Genomic DNA, 22,235 nt, shown 5'->3' on the forward strand with positions numbered 1-22,235 from the left:
CGATGCTACGTGTATGTGCCTGACAAACACACGCAAATCGTATCTATTCGTGCCAACAATATCAAAAGGGTCCTCATTTCGGAATGAAAATCTATTCGAAATATTTCTCTAATATAAATGTTTAAACTGAAAGGGTATCAGATGATTATATAATTGCTTTAGTTGCAAAACTATGATGTCGTGACACCTTATCCAGCTTTGGTGAATATAATTACGAATTCTTCTTGAAGTTACTGTTTATTCTCACACTTTCGATGATGCATTCAAAACAATAAACACGGTATAATTAACCACACAATTAACAAATTGAAAACTAATAAGTGACTTCTAAAAAAGTGTTTTGTAGTTATATTAAATTCACATTGCATGAATCTTGTCGATAACCAATACATATGCATCTTAAGTGAAAAACATTTAAATATAATCTAGAATCGATTTAATATAACATGTGTACTAAATAAAAGATAAGTATATATGGTTTAAACAAAAAGTGTAATATGGCGAAATTAAATCAAGATTTAGTTCAGCCACATCGGTTTTTAGATGTGGACAAACACTGTGGAATATTTGGAAATTAAAATCGAAGTGTACAGAAGGGATTTTATAAAGGATTATTATAAACTATGTACATACAGCAAATATTATATATTTACAAATATATCTCCTGTGTATCATGGTGTGTAGTAAATCATAGTGCATTTTCTGTGTAAAGTTATATAAGTCAGCACTTTGTACTAAAAATTGTAGTCAATGTGGAAGAAACACGCGTAAATCAGAGAAATAGTGAAAAGTGTCCCACTCCATTGACTCCGGTTAGCTAAGTTACAGCCGTCATGGTCGCACGATTCCAAACACCCGTCTATCAGTTCTTCCCCGCGCCCGTCCCCCGAGTCGTACAGAATGTCCCCACAATGACTTCCCCAATCGTAATCCCCACATTGTCGAACCAGAATGCTTGTACCATCAGCTGTCGATGAAAAACGAAAGAAATTAAATTTTCATATATCAACACATCTTGTGTTATTCAAACATGCATGCACGAAGATGAAAATAGTCCAAATGCAAGTAAACAAAGGACGAAGAGGCGTAATATAATCAACCTAAATGAAGTGCTTTTAATTATAACGGAAAACGTTTGAATATCCTAGTATTGAAGAAACTTATAATTTGAATTTGTGTTCATCATTGATATTCAAACGTTAAACTTCGTCAGTTACATGCTAGTGTTTGAAATTTTACAGTGTGCTACTGTGGTTACATTTTTTTGTTAGTTTCAAGAGGGCGAAATTTACATATGCACGTTGCTGCATCCATATCATTTTTTAATTCAAGCAAATCACCATAAACGACCCCGGGTAAAGTCCACTTAATCAAATGTGGAAAAAAATTGAAATGAATTCATTTTTTCCCTCCAATTCCAATTTAAATGTGAAAAAAATTGAAAAAGACGTGTCTTGTAAACTTAACAAATAAACGGTTCATTCGGAAAAAAGGTTTTTAATTAAAAAAGCAATCACTTCAAATAAAACTCTGTAAAGCTAAATAAATACAATGTACTTTTGTTCTACTGTATGAGTGGAGCATATTATTGACAGTAATAAAATAAATATAATGTTCATTGTCATTGAATTGTGAAAGCAATGTGAGGTCTTACTTTTTTGGCTCACTTTTTCAATTTAAAAACACTTTATAAAATATCAACAGTCTCTTCTGCTGTAACTACCCGGATTCTTTTCTGAGGCATTTTGTGCGAACAAACAAAACTTTTTTTTACAAATAGTTTAAATATATATAATTATACCTGGGTCTGCAAACCTCAGTTACTCTTTTAATACGTCTGTACGTTTCAAGTGCATAAAGTTTAGTGGGTTTAAAAATAAAACAATCTGCTGAATTTGCATTTTTGTTACCAAATTTCATTTTGCAAAGCATATTTATCTTGTTTTCCTTCATTTAATTTGTCCAACAAAAAATCTCCTTTAAAATATATTAAATAATTTGGACAGAATAAGAAGGAATAATTTCTGTTGAAATTGGCTGATGGGCCTCATAAAAAAATCATAAAGTCTCTATCGAGGAAATTAAGGGCTTTGAGAGTGATAATGTATCAAAATATGCGTCAGATGAATCGTTTAAACGATTAGTCGGACTGGGATACTTTTGATTATAGACCGAGCATTTCGATTTCTCTATGACCGTAGTTGCAATAATTCGTGTATTATTAAATTAGTTTTAGTATCCTCTGGCAAAAATTCTTTCTTATAATTGCATTTTGAAGTATTTTATAGTGATGAATCGGAATAGAGAAAGAGGATCCATGTATGCCCCGGAGTTAACGACGGGCATTCCAACTGCGAGTTCGAAACTTGTTAATTTCAGGAGGATACTTATACGAACACCAGAAATCAATACATGAACCAATTATGTCGCTATATTCTGGTGACAGATCTCGCTATTCTATCACGACAAATAATCAGTTTGATGAATTTAACCGAAGGTGCGATTATTTTGTTCTAGTATTAAACCTCCATATAGCGAGGAACGACTTTTGTACTGAAGTTAGATCGTAAATATTTTGAAATTGATTATCCTCCCAGATACTGGTGGCCGCAGATACTGAACTTGGTTTTAAAAACATACAAGGTCCAAATTGAACATAGAAATTAAGTAGGACCGACTTCTAAAAAAATAAGACTAGGTCTGTGTGCTGGCGTTGATGAGATTTTTTCCGACAGTATCTGCAAATTGCATGTTTCAATTAGCTATTCATACAAGAATCGTAGATTGATATATTCACCGATTCAAAAAATATTTTTCCACATAAAAACGATATTGAAGGAAGACGATGTGATGCTCTGCATCCGCTTTTAATCAGCCTTAGACGGGATCAATACACTGCTCATTCTCTGCGAGTTAATGACACAATTTACTTCTTGTTGTAAGTGCGAAGTGGTTCGTTTCTTGTTTTTCCCCTCGAAATTAAGATATCAAAAACTGTTAAATCGCAAGTCTGAAGCCAGTATCAGGATCAAAATTGTTAATTAGAGGTAATGTGAAAAACAGCGGGACTCCATCTCAAGCTTGTTGAGTGCTTTCAAACAACACTGAAAAGCAGACACATCTTATTTGTTTATCGGTTTCATTAACGTCAAAATGGTATTTTCTGAAAAGTTGAAAACAAGTTCATTAACCATTGAGCGAACGCACAATCATGCAATTTGCAATTTTATTTTCGGTCATATAAATTACTATAAACAACACCAGCAAAAAAATGGGATATGTTGTACTCCGTGTTACATGTACTTGTAAAATGCAGGCCGAGGCCTCTACATCTAATAAACAGTTCGTTTATTTTCAAAATGGAAAACAAAACTGTCAAATACAAATGTTTAAGTACAGTGTCGGTAAAAATGCTTGGTGTCTAGAAAATAATGAGAGAAAAAGTCTAACATGTACGTAGAAAACTGTGTATTGATACTATTATTGCACCGTGTACCGGTAATCGAAAATGAGCTCTCTCCACATTACAGGGATAATACTACTTTGTCTCTTGCTTCCTGGCTTACATGTATCTGTACCGAGACACCCTTAATTCAGCTCATATCTATGATCCTCACGTTGCTAAACACTTCTTTTTAACAGTTAATCAAGTAATTTTTGGCAATAATAAATTTGAATGAATTTGTGCGCCTTGAAAAATACAAGAATTTGTACATTTCGGTACATCTCGAGAGTGACTATTTAGATTTTTCTTCATCAGTATAGATCTAAACATTCCCCAATGCCCAATATAGACGAAATAAATCCACTTAACGAACGAATGGTAAGGCCACTGAAATATACATGTACTCATTTTACTTGTCAGTCTAGCACATTGATGTTGTTGCGATAGCTTGATGTATCAATTTCAGTAACACATTGTTTTTTTCCTCCAAAAATGGACTATTGGTACTGGAATCTTTTGGATTATCAGGCTTTGAATTACTTAATAAGAGAAAAGCTGTCATTGTGACAGCAAATTGGGTTTTCTTTTGTGTAACTAGTATATAATATCCATTTGTCAACCCTGAATTGATAAATAATAGGCCCTACACGTACCTATCCAAAGAATTGGGATACTCAATACGCAATACTTTGCTAAAAAAAACAGCTCAACGGCTAGTTCTTTTCCCATAAATTATCAAAAATAAAAATACAAATAATATGCACATCTTTGATATATGTACAATTGATCTGCAAAACAACCACTCCCTGTCTTTTAAATTGTAATAGGAGTTATCTGTACCATAGGGCTTTCCTTTAGGCAGCCGCCCGCCATTTTTACCATTTTAATAACCATTTTATTTTGGAAAACCCGGTGAAAAACACAAAAAATTGTGGAACCCTAACTTTTAAGGAATACCGAAAATATATACAATTTTAAAAAAAGGAAAAAATTATAGGAAAATGCATTATAAATATTGTTAAATAGATATTTAAAATATCTAACCAACTGTTCATTGCTTGACTGGTTTTCATTCATTTGGTGTGAATAATATCCTTATATAATTTTAATGTCAATACAGTATTTTTTTATCCACTTAAGTTTAATTTTAGATGTTTTGTTTGTATAAACAACGGTCAACTTTTCAGCTGCCCTTTTATCCCCAGATTGGAAATTTCCTATTTGAACCTTATTTTTGTCATAAAATGTTACGAGTGGGAAAGTAGGAGCTTCCGCTATAGTTTTATGTGAAATGCCGCTGATTTAGGACATTGGCAGTAATCGGAACTCGATAGCAGCAAGTATAGGCGGAACAAAGCATTGGCATCAAAGACAACGTTCAATGAAAGAGGTTTTTGAGAAATTAGGTGAAAAGATAAGGAGTTGAATAAGTTTATGTGTATCCTGAAAACTAATTTTGAACAAAAGTTCGTGTAATAAAATCGCATAATTAACTGAGCTCAAAAAATGCAGCAACGCAAGCATAAAAGATGATAACGAGCACGTACGATTACCATCTTCGAATTTTTATTAGAAACACTTCGAGTTGTTTGTTTAAGAATTTTAAAAAATGGAAAAAGAATTTCTAAAATTTTAAAACGTCAGATTTTCGAAAAGAACGATGCATTTAAAAAAAAGAATATATTGATAATACATGTATATGAATGTTTCAAAATTGAATTTATATACAATGTTTAAATTTTTACAAAGCAATCAAATATTAAAGACGATATAGAGGTAAGAAATCTATAATTATGATTTGATCACCTTGCTGATTTATTGGTAACCGTTCATTTAAATATTATGTGTTCATATTTATTTGAAAAAGGAACGTCCAAACAGTCAGTACTTTGATAGCAGTCATAATGATTTTTAACATAAATGGGTCGTTTTCTTTATAGTAATTACTTGCAACCAATACGTGACGCAAGTCAATAGGCCATTAAGCAACGAAACTGTAATCCGGTTTAAGTTCAATGTTTACTTAGAACTCTTCGAAAAAAGCCAGCTGTTAAGTATGACTTTTCTGGTTTGTAAACTATTAACAATGGAACTAGGAGTCTTTTTTTAGAGGTCAGGTTTACGACTTTGAACATCAAAACCAATTAAACAGGCAGTATTGATTATTTAGATATGTTCAAATATGTTCAAAACTTTACCTCTACTTAATTAATACTATTTAAGGAGCTGTTCATTAAATATTTACCCAAACGACTATATACAAATGTATATACCTAAACAGTTTAGCTCTGTATGTTTAACTACATGTGTATTGATACGACAAAACTTGTAAAAAAAAAAAAGCATGAAGTCTATTGTTACCCGGGATACAAATATTGACTTATTTTACTCGTATGCATGAATGACGATGGCGGATATTTCATAATCGGTGAAATTTTATCATAGTAAGGTGTTTGATGTTCTCAAAATGGAGTAAATTATTAAACTGGGTAAACCTATGACAAAAGAGAAAGTTAATACAACACGGAGGAAATTGAGCAAGATAGAAGTTCAAAAGACATCAAAACCAAGATGAGCGATAAACTCGTACTCTCAATACTGCAGATAAGGAATTCGTCCTAAGTTGTAAAATCAATAAAGAAATTGATATAGAATGAGTCATGGTGCTTTATAGTGTAAATGTTAACTTAATTTATATTGGGAAATTAATGTTATTGTACTAAACACTTTGATTTATAAAATTTACGAACATTGTTACTTCGTTACTTCCAGAAGCATAAAAGAGGTAGATTTAATATCCCCCCAGTTGATTTGAAATATTTTCAATTTTATTATCAATTTATATGTATATGTAGTTTCCTTAACAATGAATTGTAAGTGTGAAGGTGGGGGTCGGAAATTATAACTTGTGAAATGACTTCAATATACTAGCACCATGACTCTAAGACGACTTTATCAATTTAGTGTATAGAATAACATCGATTTTTCAAATAAAAATTGTTTTTATAAAATGGAACTACAATTTAGTGTTACCTCTTATTCCTTTTAGCTTTATACAGTGTGTGCCTTTGAAATATGCAAAGAAACACGTCCTGTTGATAAAGAGTGAAGTGCTCAGATCCTTCTGAAACTCATCCTCACAAGGTTGGTTTTTACCATTTAGGGAAGTACATACATAGCAGTCTATGGAGAATGCTGAAAAGAGACCAATATATGATATTTACAACTGTTCGAAATTTTATTTTCTGATTTTTTTCCATAAAACAATATTTTGCTTGAAAAGGACAAGTAAAAGAAGAACCAAATGATTTTAACATTCAATTTTCAATCAAATTATATTCTTGCATGCCGGGTCACAAAATTTAATTGGTTTGGCTATATTTACACAATGAATATGTTCTTTGTAGGATAACTTAAAACGTGTACGTATACACTGTATTATATATTTGATTTTACCTTAAATAACGGATTTTGTATCTTTAAAATGTATTTTGTCCAGTAATGAGATGCAAATTCTGCATTTCCATTGATAGGGAAAGAGTAAGGAAACTTTAAGGATTAGCTTCTTAACTTACATAGCAAAAGAACAAATTGGTTTTTTTCCATATATTAGTTACATGGAGAGAGAGAGAGAGAGAGAGAGAGAGAGAGAGAGAGAGAGAGAGAGAGAGAGAGAGAGAAACCTAACTTATGTGAGAGGTGTTTACACTATATAATTACGTGCCCCTGGTCGGCATTATACAAATAGAGAGGTGTAATTTAAGAACTCTATCGTGTTTAACAGGACCAAAAATTACATAATGATCGCCACCCTAGGCTTTTATTTTGTCCAACGAAGCATTATGTATATGAACGTTCAATGTTTTACAACATTGATATTGAATCTGGCAAATTTTATACTCCATGCTAAGTGATTACATGTGTTATGTAATATGTCAAAGGTTATTAATTTATAATTATAAAGGAGGAATTCTACTCAAAATGCAATAAAGATATGTTGACAAAACAAATCACTACGGTCATACCCTGGCCGAAGAAGCAACTACCAGGAAATAACATCGTTAAATAGTGACTTTCTCCATCTCAACGAGTCTTTAGCACCTACAGAAGTTCTAACAATGATTTCACACGCCCTTTATTATAGATGTTCATTGTACATCCTCTAGCTACAAACACCCTGAATTACTTTAAGTTTCAGTCTAGGTCGATAGGAGAATCGTGATAAGTAATTTACACCGAGAAATTGTTTAACCTCGACTTTTAATATACAAAACCCCACATCTTCACATTTGGCACTGAATGGCTGGCGTTTGAGCCCAATTTGACCTTGACCTTTAATTTATAAACCTAATACAATGGAAAGGGAAAGGAAGACAGACTGACAAACAATATGATTGTACTTTATTGACATTCTAAAGAAGAAATCCCTGACCACCCCATGACATAAAAGTATTCTTTTTCTGACCTCAGGGTAAACACTTATTTTATTTTGCAATTATTTAACTTTCACATATAAGGAGAATTTTTCAAAGTTCTTTTGCAAAAGTCTCGTTTGAAAAACTTACCCTCGCTGTGGGCTTTCCCACGCAACGCTAAGGTATAAGGATATGAAAAAGTTTGAAATTTTTAAAGAAGCTTCCATGTCAATTTATGGCTTCAGTTTCTTATTTTGATGTTACATACACACCTTCTCTCGTTTACCCCCAAGGAACAAGAAACTACAAAAAGGCCCATTTATTTTACTTTTGTTTAATCATTGGGTCCAGAATACAAATACAATATAACAATTCTTAGCATCTAAAGATTTCAAAAGACCTTTTCTTTTCTGTATATTCAAATGTTGGTCTTTTCTCCCTTTGTGGGCACAACTATTTTTTATTGGCGACAGTTTTCACATATATGAGGCCAAAATAAAATTATTATTTGTTTGGAATTATATCCCGCCTTATTGAAATACCCCCGCTGGTAAAATTTTATAAGCAAAAAATAGACAACTTTTTTTTTACATGGATATCTTTATTTTTTACCAATTTTTCATAAGTCAAACTTTCCCTTCCTTCTAGGTAAAAAAAACCCAGGCTTTAATTCCAAACAAACATTATTAATGGTGGCTTTATGTTGCTTTCATAATAATTTTAAAAAGTGTAGACAGTTGAGGTTAAATATTAAGAAGAATTTTTCTTTACAAAATATCGTTTTATCTTTGTCTTTTCAACAATATGAGTTTAACCATATTTTTGTAACTTTACCAAGCGGTTGTTTAGAAGAAATCGAAAATGTGGATGTACGTCATGACCAGGGTGATAGGAAATCTCGGTTTAGTTAGTTGATAACGCGCCATGTAGTTTTCTTTCTTTAACAGATAGTTTAACTCCTGTTTGCAATCTATATTATTGACTTACTTTTGAAATCTTCGTGAATAACAGCCCCTTGAAAATAAGATAATCAATATTTGGAAAACTTGTCTTTTGGAAACTGTATTCACATGCCTTGTAAGTTCTTTGTCAACCAGAATACATACGTAAATTGTATTTTCTTTTCTTTCTTTCTTACAGGCATTGTGTTTTTTTCCAATATTATTTTAAGTGTATTTTAGTTTAATATAATTTCTTCTTCTTAAGTGAAGTATGACAATAGTTAAACATTTTTGAGATGGCGACCATCTGAAATGGCCCCACTTACAAAATGGAAAACAAGATAAAAGCATTTCAGAGGATTTTGCTTTGACATGACCTATGACTTAGAAATCTCCTGGTCTGGTTGGAAAAAAAAACCTTTTAAGTCAAGCACATTATCCCTTACCAACAGGCGTTTTGGGGTTTAATATGAGCAAAATTAAGCCAATGGGAAATAAACCGTGGTCTATAACTAACTTTTAAAGAGAACTTAATATATGGCCTTCACAGTTGAACTTGAAACTTGGTTTAAGGTCACTGCACACCATTTTCTTAAAAGCTTTGTTTAATATGAAGTATGACCAAGATAGGACTAAGGGGACAGTAAGAGGCTCTAAAACATAATTTTTTGCGTGGTCTGATATGACATTGGCCCGTCGTTTAAGATGAAAGGTACTCCTTGGGTTATGTATGAGTCAGATCGGACCAAGAAAAGAGTATATGTGATCGGACAAGGATATTTCGGATAATTCTGCTATGACCCTAACCTTTGACGTAGAAACTTGGTTTAAGCTAATTGCACAACCTTTACCCAAAGACACTCTGTATGTGAAGTATAAGCTAGATTGGACCAAGGGGAGAGAAGATACCCCGGACAAGTGATTTCGGACGGACAGACTGAAAACTATAAGGCGCCCACAGAGCGAGACATAATTAATGCGAGATGATCAACTATTATATAAGTTTGCCTATCTGATCGTCTTTAATTGAATCGATCTGGAATCAGCAATGTCGGAATGAAACTAATTGCACACTGTCTTACTAATTACTCGTGCCTTGATACTAGATGTCAAATTACAAAGTAATCAAAATTATACATAAAGATTGTTGCCTTTAACCACATTTAGTTTTTCATGCATTATTGATTAATAATTAATATCAAAAGACCAATTTTCTAAGCTTAAATCTCATTTACCCGCAAATAAATCCATTATATGCTTTTAGGCGCCATGTACAATGTTATTACTTTATTCTAACGACTAGAAGGGAAGGGCTATTTGGTTTTTTTCTTCAGGATACGTTAAGTAAAAATAAATCGGACTCCATGCAGTAAATAACTCTGCTGTGGCATGGCAATATCTTTTCATGTGGAGAAAAAGTGTCGTTATCTCCTTAAAGCTTCTAAGACATTTACTGCTGCTAAGATCCAGCCATTGAATAAAAGCCTTATTGCGATCAAGATCAGGAGGTCAGAACGACTTCTTGATTTGTAGGATTTTTTAGTTTTGATTATTGGCATTGTTTTATTGTTTTCCTTAATAGCTAGACTCACGGCTTTGTCTGTTATCGCAATTCGGTAACAAAACCCCTGGCGTAAAATAAACATGAATCTGTGTATATGTTTCTGCTACACCCATTAAGATACGTTAGCGATGAGATCCTCATTGCGGGAAGAAGCGGTTTGTTGTTTACTTAACACTAGTGGGTAAACTTAAGGAATTTAAAATATTTTCAATAAAAAAAACAGTATATATAAAAGTTTTTTAAAATTCATATGTAGCACGTTCAGTAGTTTGCGAACACATGTATGCAAAAAGTTTATAAGGCATTGTATAAAGTAGGCAGGCATGTAAATGAAATGCTGAATTATAATACATTCAACACGCAAGGTGCTGCTGTACATGCTAATCTACATCCATCTTCAACAACACATTAAAACCTGAGCATCATGTAGGAAAAATACTGTCATAAATGCAAGGTTTGAAAAATATTTGGCTGATTTTTTTAAGCTCTCTTCTTTCGTAAGTGTCCAATTCATAGTGTACATGTATATCTAAGGTGAAGGGAGTTCGGCAAAGAGAATTATTGTCGGACAATTCAATCAGCCATTATTGTGTTACTCGGATCAAAATGGCGCTAATTTCATTCAAGATTAATGAAGATGCCTAATCTATTGTTAATTCAATAAGCTCTACACGAACTGTATTTCATCACTGGACCCTCTTCATCCAAGCATCTAATGACCAAAATCAATAGCATGGCAACTTTGAAATAGAATTCATTCTTTCAAACAACGCAATTCGACAAATTGCTGTTAACGTTACTGTGCACTGTTTTTTTTAGAAACATATCTCCCTCTCTCTTTCTGTACATTAAGTGTGTAACACAGGCACATGACGTTATAATTTTATTATTTTTTTCTCGTAATAAAAATATATAAGTCTGCTAATAGGTGAAGGTTTTATATTTTTATTATTAGAAAAATATAACGTCAGGTGCCTGTGTTGTGTCAAAATAAATTATGGAGTTTCTTATCGTACATGTATGAAGCATGAAATGTTTTGTCGAAATTAATACTTCATATCATTTTCAAAGAAGATAATTTATAGTATTTATTTGTCTCAGAACTCTTTTGGCATTGATATATATATTATATTTGTGTGTGTGTGTGTTTACTGCATTATAAAAGTTTTATTTTTTTGGATTCTGTGTGAATGCATGTTGATTGAATATCGGTGTAAACGTGTCATTGTGTGAGTATCCACTGCCTATCAATGTACATACAACATGTTCTTTATGTCTGGTGAAAATCGTAAAAAATCATTGAAAGAACAAACAAATAATGTTGTATCTTATGCAACTAAACTGTATTGGGTTTTTAGGAAACTGAATGCAATCAAGAAAAAATAAATAATATAGTTCACGCAATGTATTTTACTAAATTGAAATCAAATATTTTTAGACGCCGAATTAGATGTTCCCGGTAATGTGTATGAAGAAGTTAAAATGCTCTAGGAAAGTGGTCTTTGAAAGCATTTGTGCATAGTAAATTATAATTTTTACTGAGGAAAATCGGGACCGTGTGGCAACTCGTTAGCTTTAGCATATTATTATAATTTCATTTAACATACAAAAGGTTCAAACAAACATTCAACTTAGAAGGCATTCGTCCAATTTACACACACACACACACACACACACACACACACACACACACACACACACGGTATTGTACTTTAGCGCATTCTAATACCCGTAAACGATTTTAAAAAATTTACCGCATTCCATTAACAAATTATCAGTCTTGACCTATCTACATGTAGAACCAATGAAACCCAATGTTCTTAGATTTACGGTTTAAATTGTACTTAAAGTAAACGTCATTTTTACAGCAAATTGATCATGAAGATCTTTTATTATAGGCTCAGTCAAACCCTCAACACAAAAGGACTGCAACGGATGAACAATCTATCAATCCGTTTGCTCAAGTTTCTTGTCTTTTCTTGATCGACGAATACCTTCGATGAACGCGCGACAAAAATACGGACAACAACATTTGGCGTTCGCTTAAATTACGGAAGACACGCGTTAGAATGCGTGAAGCTAGATCTTTTGCAGAACTTTTTCGACGGTGTGCAAAGTTGATACCGAGTCATTTCCGGTGTCGTATAATTAAAGGCTCGATCATTAAAATGTCCGGGAACTACGTTCATACATGTACCATGTGCGCAAATGGGCGACTGGTTTATGTAAACAGACGTTTTTTAGATACATGTACATGGGCAAAGGAAACAACTCTGCGAGAATAAGTATCTCCGGATAGGACCTTTTCTTATAGGGAACAGTCTGATCTTGAATATAAACAATAAAGGTCAGACCGGACTATTTTACACCGGTAAGCTATGTACCAATGTAAAATTGGACTTTTTCTGAAGTGACCCGTAAACATTTACTCAAACAGTGCAGTCAGTAAGATGCTTTTACGGACAGTTCATTTATCATTTTTATGAAAAATCAACACTCTGATAGAAAACTTGTAATTCGACCGAAATTGACTTTCATCAAAGGACATCTAACGAATGAAATTGAATGCGTTTAGACGGTTTTTTCCGATTAAACGTGTCGTTAATGTTATGCTGTTAGGTGTCCTGGGCATTATTGCTTAGGCATGATTTTTGTTGAAATTGTTACTCACGCTTTTCATTTCGAAATACACTTTCATTCTAAAAGATAAAATACACATCATATTTAATTTTTGCGATTTTCTAATTGACTTCTGACGCCGTTACATTCCAAGTAAAATATTATATAATTGGATTGTTCTAATAGATAACCACATAAATGAAGAAAAAAGATACGATCAAATTAGTTTTTCTATTTTGTCTTGGAATCTTCTCCCAAAAAGCGTGATGCCCTAATAAAAGTAAAATACAAAAACTCCCAGGGAATGACTCTATCTGTAATTAAAACATGATGGTAAAAGACTACCAAGGGTTTTTTTTCTTATTAACATTCAACTAAAATATTTTAATAATTTAAAAAATATAATAATATAATTATAAAGAACCTATCAGAAATTATAAGCAAGTCGATATGTTATAGCTAAAAGTGGGAGAGGATTATGGATGACAGATCCGGACTGAATCTCTTCGGTGTAGACTCGACTATTGGAAAGTCGTCACATTTGTCAAGCAATCTGCTTAGTCTCGTTAGTGCCATGTCAGTATTGACAAATAAGTTGCAATGAGAGACGGGATTTCTAGGTGCTGTTGTGGCTGGTCGTGTTTTTCAGAGGCCAAATGGATCTGTGGAACGTTTTATATTTGAGCTGGAAATCATCGTCTTTAGTCCTACCGTTTTGCGGTTCAGTAGGGTTTTGCTTATTTGGTTGTATTGGCAGAAATAAAGATGTATGGCTGAGAGCTGGTCATAACTATCCCTAGTAATTAGTTTGACTGGATGCGTGGGTTAAATAATGATGAATATTACTTTGATCCTGCTGCACTTTATAAAGGAGAGTTACATCACAGGTCATTTAAATTATTTAGCTTGTCTGCAATTCTAGGATGATACTTTTTTTGGATTGCTTTAGGATTGGTTTAAAGAATACTAAAAATAGTTTGTAAACATGTATATGTATATGGCAGGGATAACAATATATCGTATAAATATATTTTAAAAACATGCGTAAATAAGCTTTGGAATTAATTCCTAATTGTTAGATTGTAAAATTTTGATGATTTCTGTGGAATAAAAGCCACGAACCAAAATCTCTAAAGCTCGATTCAATATTACTTGAATCCAACGCCCTTACAACAACAAAGTTGTTTATTTAACACATATCTAGTGTACTCAAATGCTATGATATACCATTCGCTGATCCAGATAATTTTTCTGGTGGGGGAAGGGAGGGGTCTGTCCACGTGTTACATGAACGGACTAAAATTTGTTCAGCAGTTCTTTTTCACAATGTCAATCGCCTCTAGTTATCTATTGTCCGTTAATTATAATCCAAAAATCATAATGTCTTGACAAAGTATTAAACCTGCTCATATAAGTACATTCCAAGTATCAACATTATGATAGCATTTAAAAGGAAAGGGTGTTTTTGATGAAAAAAGAAACGTATTATGTAAATTAGCATGTTTCAATAACGATATCCTAGTATCTCCACGTCTGAATACGTTAATTTTTACAGCGTGCATGGTATCTTGTTGACTGCCTTAATACAAATATAATTAATACAAACAACAGTTTTGTCAAAAGGATCGCAAATGTTACTAAAGAGTAAAAAAATTGTAAAGACCCGATGCAGAATTTTAAAATTTGAAACCATGAAAGAGGAATTCATGGTCAATCAGACTTTGAACAATTTTCATCGTTTCTTTTTTTAAATGATTTAGACAAAAAAGATAAAAACAATTGAACTTAAGTACAATTATAATGTCTATACATTTGTGTCTCAGATATTCCCCATGAGGTGAGTGTTGCGCGTGTAATAATTATCGAATGTCCACAATGCGTCAAAAGTTCAAGAAGGAAACATTATTCAATGTACCGTTTCATTTGTATTCAGTTTCACACCATTTAGATATACGTAGAAAAGTATTTTAAAGAAAATAAATATCTCTCGTATGCAAACAACGTTTATGACACAGTCGGCAAGGAGCTAGACCGAGGACAGAAGCTTACACAGTTATTGACTGTCAGTTTCCTGAAAGGTCATTCTATGGTGACATATGTTATTGCTCATCACTTTCTGGATTCAATACATGCGTTTCATGATCAGATAATAGTCATAAATGCTAAACATTTTGAACGAGCGAAGCTGATTAGGAGAGACCAAATGTCGCAATTGGCATGTCTTACATCTTTCTTTATAGGGGAGTACAAACCTGCTCATCGTTTATACATGGCTCAGTTGCCCAAATTCGTAAACTACATATTCAGTAAGAATCCAGTCGTTTCAATTTGTAACGAGTTTATTTATTATAAATTCATTTTTCAACCAATATACATTGAAACCCTATTTTGATTTGTGTACTTCAAAGGCTACTATAACCAACCCGGCAAATACCCAATGTCTTTGACTAAAGTCAGTGTTTCTGATCCAAAGCTGCCAATATAGCTGGCTAATAAAGAAACTGTGCCTGGCGTAGGTTAAGAGTGCAGCCAAAGCTGAAGTGACAATGTAATGTTTTATAGAAAGCACCACCAGGAAAAAAATCGCCTGAGGAGAGAATCAGTGAGATGCCTGCAATATCAACAATCGATATCGTGTGATTGGATTTGGTAGTTTTAGCAGCGAAGCTTAATTAAAATTGCAATGTCTAATAGAAGAATGAATGAAAACTGGAACTTCGTGGTGTGTTTGCATTCTATACCTTAAAATAACTATGAGGTTCTGTTGTTTTATCGATAGAAGTTAAATGCAATGTCCTCTCAAGTTTTCTTTCACTTGATTGATTGCGTGACCTAACGATTTCTTATCGATTTTTTTAAACTTTAGCCCACAAATCAGTAGTTTCTTTGACTGCTTTGAATAAGAGTTTCAAACAAACATTAGCTGTTTAAATTTTCTCCTTTTTATACCTCATTATCCGCCTTAGAGTGTAATTTAAATCCACATTAGTCAGTAGAATAAAAATTACCCTGGAGGACGTTTCTGTTCTCAGTATAATCACGTATCGATTGTTTAAGTATCATAACTAGAAAACGACGCCAAAAACAATGAAAATGGGAAAATATTTTGGCATATAAAGAGAAAAAAGGCCTTAGAAGCGATGAAACATTAACACCACAGTCCCATAACTAGTAAATAAACGTCTTCAATCTGCACGCTAAAAATTACTTTTTAAAGCAGTGATATATCAGTAATAAGAATGAACTTGTAACATTTGAAAAAAAAATCGTTTGCAATATAAATGTTATTTTACCACTCAACATGCATTTTGAAGAATGTAGTTTGAAGTGATATTTTTTTCTCAATAGCATGATACAACTATACAATGATAATTTAGCTATATAGCAATTATCTGTAATTTTACCCAGATATTCACATAATGAAGCGTAACAAAATTTTACGTTTTTAATATATGGTTGTAGCTTGCGTAATTCAAACAATCAAAATCTATTGAAATTGTGTTGATGATTTTTTGGTTTTCCCTTTTAATCAGAAGGGATCTTTGGCTTCAATGTTAGATTTTTGTTAACACTTTTAAGTTCAAAGTGAAATGCCACATCAATGCATGTTTTATACAAATAACCAATGTTATTTTTCTTTTCTTTGATATGTCTTCTATAATCAGTATATGATTACTTACCATATTTGATTGACACTAACACGGAGACTTGCCACAGTAAAATGTCTCTGCTCCTCATCTTGAAAAGAAACACATTCCTTAGACTTTGAATGTCCTTTAGTCCAATCTTTAATAATCATTACACACTCAAACACATTTTTCTCTGTTAGTCCGGCACACTTTATGGCGAGGTCTGAAAACAAAAAAGGAAAACATGACTACATTTCCGGGAAAACATCGTTCATTTCGACTCCTGGAGAGTGAGTAGCCAGTAATTCTAGATTTCCTTACTTGCGCGACATTCTTAAGGCTTCAAAGGACGAAGTAAGATTGCTATTGATTAAAGGGATGAATCTATTATTAATCGCAGTAAAACTCTACCTGCAAGACCGATACTTTCTTAACAAATAGAACTTATTCGCGCAATCTGCATGTAAGCAGCGGTATACAAAATTTCCATTCTATTATGTTGTTCTTGAGGATAGTCAGAGCAGGTAAATAAAGATACCAGCACGGATACAGCGAAAAGACACCAATCGGCTAACTGACCCCCGTATTCTATGTATCTGGGTTATCTCCGAGAAAATAGATTGCTTTTATGTGAAAAAGATATATTGAAAGCACTTGCAATCAATACAGGTGCGTGCATCAAGTATCAGGAGCAGCGAAAGGGGCACCGCTGGTGACTTTATATTATGCAAATGTTATATTAATGCATCATATAGAATGCGGATCAATATTGTTTTTATCCTGAAATGAAAAGCTAAATCAATACACATTCCACCATTCTGGCACTTAATACGAATAGATATAGTGTTCAGAAGAAAATTCTATCTGGATAGGTATTTTAACAAAACGTAACTGACACCATGATTAGGCATTTTATTTACTTTACAATATTATTTATGGCTTCTGCTTAATCCCTTAACGTATTTGGTAGTATATTGAAAGGAGCACAGAAATAGAGAAAACATTGATACCTGGTGTTTTTTTTAAGTTACTTTTTTCTACATGGCATTTGTTCTCATTATAGTTTAAATAAAGTTAAATATGTTTTATGCAAATCAAGGTTTCTTTTTATCAAATGATGAAAACATTGGCTTTTTATTGCACAAAGAATTAAAAATAATCAAAATAAACTAATCTAACATGGCTATCCACATTGGATTTCAACACAAGACTGTAAAAAAGTTTGTGGTAGAAGAAGATTTTATTATTATGGATTATAAGAAATAAGATTTGTGATGTTAAGTCCTAGCTATGATATAAATTCTCCATCAGACACGACGCGAACTCTCATATTCCGGAAAACGGGATGAAGAACTTGTCATATCAAACTGTCAATAGTTATGTGTTAAGATAAACCTAGTGCAGAGTATATGTGCTAGCTTAATGGCGGTCTATTATGTGCATTTTCTGTAAAAAGCCTTCGAACACTAATTGTATGATTACCCTCCATGTAACTCGGCATTCTGTGCAGATAACATTCCCGCCGTATTTTTAGCTAGAAATAAAACGCTAGTATAGGACATGTATATCAAACAGCTGTAAACGTCGCTTCGTCTGAGGGAATCTAGAAGGCTTTTATTGTATTTTGTTTAGAAGTACTGTCATTATTAATAACGAAACATAAATATAATAATCTGCATTTTCCTTAAATAATACATACAGGCATAGACAATAACTATTTAGTTTTATTGCAAGTTTTTTTGCGTGTTATATACCATTTCCTCGGCAACAGGGTTTAAATGATGATGTCTTTTCTTGTGAAATTGTACACATCTCGCTCCAAAATGGGCTTATTCATTATTATGTAATTTTATGTCTCGCTAACACATGTTTCAAAATGTTCCTACATGTATTATTTGAAAAATAACTTTTTGTCTTTAGAAACTGTTGCGGGTATAGATTCAATTGTGTTCTTTCTGGAGACAATATGTCTTAAACTTTGCATTTTCCAATCCCTGAGCTCCGCAATGAATATTTTCTAGGTGTTTGATTGGCTGTCTTATTGCTCATTGGCTTATATATAATTCATATCCCACTTAGCGTGCATCATACTCGTGCCTCTTTGAAAAAATTTGATAAGTTTCCTCACCCTTCCTTCCCTCGAGACCACTGTGTAGTAAAACAAAATAAACAGTATACTACTACATGTACCTTGGGACTTCGACTAAACGTCAAAGATATTTTTCAATTTATTTTTCTCGTTTTATGTGATTGTGATTACGCTTTAAACTTGTTTTACACGTATCTATCCATCCTTGAATTCTTTCAAGAATAAAAAATAGTTCATCCTCAAGCATTTATACCGTTAAATGATGCTAGTTTTTTGCTTTTTTTCCTGCATTCAGAGTTACTGAACTTTATCAACACCAGTCATGACAAGTTAATGTCTCACCAGAATGACCAAACTCTACTAACGTTTGAGAAGTGGAAGAGCTACATGTTACAATCTTGTTTGACTTTGGTTTGTTGTGGTTGATGTTGGTACAGAACAGAAGCGAAACAGAACGGAACTATATCAAAGTACTGACGGGAGTTGATTTTATTGATTACTAGTATCTATTTTAAAGGGGCATGGTCACGATTTTGGCCAAATTTTATTTTTCTGTTTTTATTATTTACAATGCTTAAAGAATGCATTTCTAATGATCAAATGAAATTTGGGTGCCAGGCGATGAGTTTTAAGCAAGATACAGGATTCACAATTCTTCGTCATGTTAACAAGGCTCGTGCCCTGTTTTTGTTTACATAGGTTCAATATACTAGTAAAAAATCTTTTACAACCTGATTTGTCTATCTTCTTATTCATTCTAAGCAAATATAAACAGTTCCTAACGTTTACCACATTCATTTTAGGTCTAAAACTGGATTTTTCCCTTCAACATTCAAAATGTAAACAAAATCTTTGTTTATATATCGAAGAATTGTAAGCTCTTTAACTCGCTTTTAATTAACAAATGACACTCAAATTATGGTTGCCTATTAAAAATGCCTTACTGAAGCTTTGTAAACATTAAAATCGAAAAAGTAATTTTTGACCAAAATCGTGACTATGCCCCTTTAAAATCAACGATATGTTATTTTGCATGGCAAGTATTTTCTTTGCTGCATTTGAACAATTACGCACATTTTTTCTAATATGAATTTTCTCGCTTTTTTAAACGAAAACCCGAGCTATGGACGGGAGACCCCATATGAATCATGTTGTGTAATATTTAAAGATAGTATTAACGCATACAAACTCTACGATGCATTATGTATCAAAAATCGAAGTATTTCTGGACAATTGTATCTAAGGATTTTTGTTAACAAACAAATGGTAATGAAGTCTAGTCTACGACGTACGAAAGTGCTGGTTCTATTTTTTTTTAGGTTGGATAGTCTGCCCTTGATTCCAAACGCTACCTCTTTAGAAATGGCGCTTTAGTAATCAATGATAGCAAACCAGTCTGATTGAACTCTGGCGTAGAAATACATAAGACTACAAAAAATATCTAAATTGTTCGTATCTTTTAAAATCTTACTCTTCAACAAGTTTTATTGACAAACAATGCTTCTGAATACATACATTAAACTTATCGATTATTTTCAAGTACTTATTCTTGCCAGCGGTGATGATTAGTGCTCGGATTCAAACATTTTGTTTTGCACGAGTAACTGCATATGAGAGTTCATTAAAATCCACTCTTAAAAATCTTATAATGATATTCCAGACAGTAAAGTCCTGTTAACTATTAAGGAGAGCTGGGGTTTTTTCTCGTTTTTTTACGAGTTTCACTCGTAAAACAAAGGACATTGGTAACACGCATTGATGCTGAACAAAATAAGTAAGTTAAAATTTCCTATAAAAAAAAAGAAAGAAAGATATTTTTACATGAACAAAATAAGTTCCGCAAAAAAGCTTATCGATAATAACTGCCTATCATATAATATTGTAAAAAAAAAAAATCATTCGCGTTGTTGAACATTTTGTGATTTCAATCGAATATGTTAAGACAATACATTTAAGTGATATAATTATCAATACAATTTAGACAACTGAACTAAATTTCAAGTCACAAAGGAACTAAGATCGGCCATTTTTCTATTTTTTTTTTAAATCTGGTATTCGAACATATTTTTTGAAAACATCGATGATTGTACATCTATGTTTCATTATTATAGATAAAAAATATATAGCTGTTATTTATTGTCTAAAGGTCCTAATTTTACGATACAATCAGTCCCGTGCAGTGGGTTGTCAACGTAGCAAAAAAAATACAACCCAAAAAAACAAAGGTAGTTAACTCAAATATATATATTTACCTTAAATAGTCCAAAGACTTCCGAAAGTCAACAGGGCGTATAAAATCATTCAGAAATGTTAAATATTATACTTACCAGTTTCATCAATTTACTATACCCATATTTTTATCGTATAATTTAACAAGAATCAGCTTTTGAGCGATCACGGAGGAATACATCATAACGTGTGTAAACGTGCAAAACTCAAACCCATTTATAAATCTGGGGCCCGTTTCACAAAGCTGTCATAAGATTTATCATAAGACATGTCTTACATGTAAGATTGTCATAAGATTTGACTTGTGATTATCATAAGATATGTCATAGCTGTTTCACAAAGCTGTCATAACTTTAACTTATCTTAAGATAATATTAAGATAATTATTATAGAAGCGATTGCATAAAATTCAATGAGTAAATTGTAAAGTAGAGAATTTATTTACGAAATCTGCATTATAAATATATATTTAATAACATTTGGTAGCCGGATACTTTATAATGTACCGTATGTTTTTGTACTTTCTTTTGATAAGAACAATAAAGAAAAATCAGTGAAGAAAATAGTGTTCTTTTATTGATTGATGATTAATAAGGAGGCTGAATGTTTGAAAGATAAATCTATAAAAATGTAAAATGATAATTTTGAAACCATAGAATTTTAATTTTTTCCATAGTATTTCAAAATCGTAATCTACTGACCATTTGGCCTCCTAAATACCTGTATACAAATGCATGTCTCGCATTTAAATAATGAAATATCTTTAATTTACTATTACTATATCATTACCAGTATCTAAAACAACAGAAACAATTTAAAAATTTTAATACAATTTGAATGAAATACCTGTATACAAATGCATGTCTCGCATTAAAATAATGATATATCTTTAAATTACTATTACTATATCATTACCAGTATCTAAAACAACAGAAACAATTTAAAAATTTTAATACAATTTGAATGAACACAATATTCGAAGGAAAGATGGCAATTTCTTAGTTCTCAGAATCGAGTTTGAATTAATCCGTCATTGTTTACTCTTTGGCATATAACATTGTCTGGTTGTTGAAAAACTATATAATTGTTTATGTTTCGGGGCAGATGGACGTTGTTTTTGATGCAAATGTTATGTAGCACCACACAAGCAGTCACGATTACACAAGGTCTCTCGGGCCGGAATAGTAGGGTACCTCCGGAGCGATCGATGCATGGGAACCTCATTTTAAGGACACCAAACGCTAGCTCAATTGAAGAACTGGTTTTAGCGTGGGCATCATTGTATGCCTCCTCATGGGGGTTGC

The 22,235-nt window shown here is 32.5% G+C and overlaps 1 protein-coding gene across 5 annotated transcripts; it reads right to left on the reverse strand.

Moving 5' to 3' along the window:
* Positions 1-9: 9 nt before the first annotated feature.
* On the reverse strand, positions 10-21,160 carry LOC128167291 (uncharacterized). 5 transcript variants are annotated; one of them, XM_052832913.1, is made up of 4 exons: positions 21,030-21,160; positions 16,665-16,836; positions 6,479-6,640; positions 10-967 (listed from the first exon to the last, which is right to left on the reverse strand). In XM_052832913.1, exons 2-4 carry the CDS (start codon positions 16,720-16,722, stop codon positions 735-737), a joined length of 453 nt encoding a protein of 150 aa, XP_052688873.1. In that variant the 5' UTR covers positions 16,723-16,836; positions 21,030-21,160; the 3' UTR covers positions 10-734. The 5 variants fall into 5 exon arrangements, with proteins under 5 accessions (XP_052688873.1, XP_052688874.1, XP_052688872.1 ...); XM_052832914.1 differs by lacking the exon at positions 21,030-21,160 and adding an exon at positions 17,272-17,288; XM_052832912.1 differs by lacking the exon at positions 21,030-21,160 and adding an exon at positions 17,152-17,277.
* Between the last annotated feature and the right edge of the window lie 1,075 nt (positions 21,161-22,235).

This window comes from Crassostrea angulata, chromosome 10, assembly GCF_025612915.1.
Source record: "Crassostrea angulata isolate pt1a10 chromosome 10, ASM2561291v2, whole genome shotgun sequence".
In the NCBI taxonomy this organism is placed as follows: domain Eukaryota; kingdom Metazoa; phylum Mollusca; class Bivalvia; order Ostreida; family Ostreidae; genus Magallana; species Magallana angulata.

What these genes read in the sequence shown, in the direction of transcription:
- LOC128167291 (XM_052832913.1), bottom strand. Translation starts at nt 16,722, where the DNA reads ATGAGGAGCAGAGACATTTTACTGTGGCAAGTCTCCGTGTTAGTGTCA. An exon ending in GTTAGTGTCAATCAAATATG is followed by an intron (nt 6,641 to 16,664) that starts GTAAGTAATCAT and finishes GTCTCTTTTCAG; the next exon opens with CATTCTCCATAGACTGCTAT. An exon ending in AAAGCTAAAAGGAATAAGAG is followed by an intron (nt 968 to 6,478) that starts GTAACACTAAAT and finishes TTTCATCGACAG; the next exon opens with CTGATGGTACAAGCATTCTG.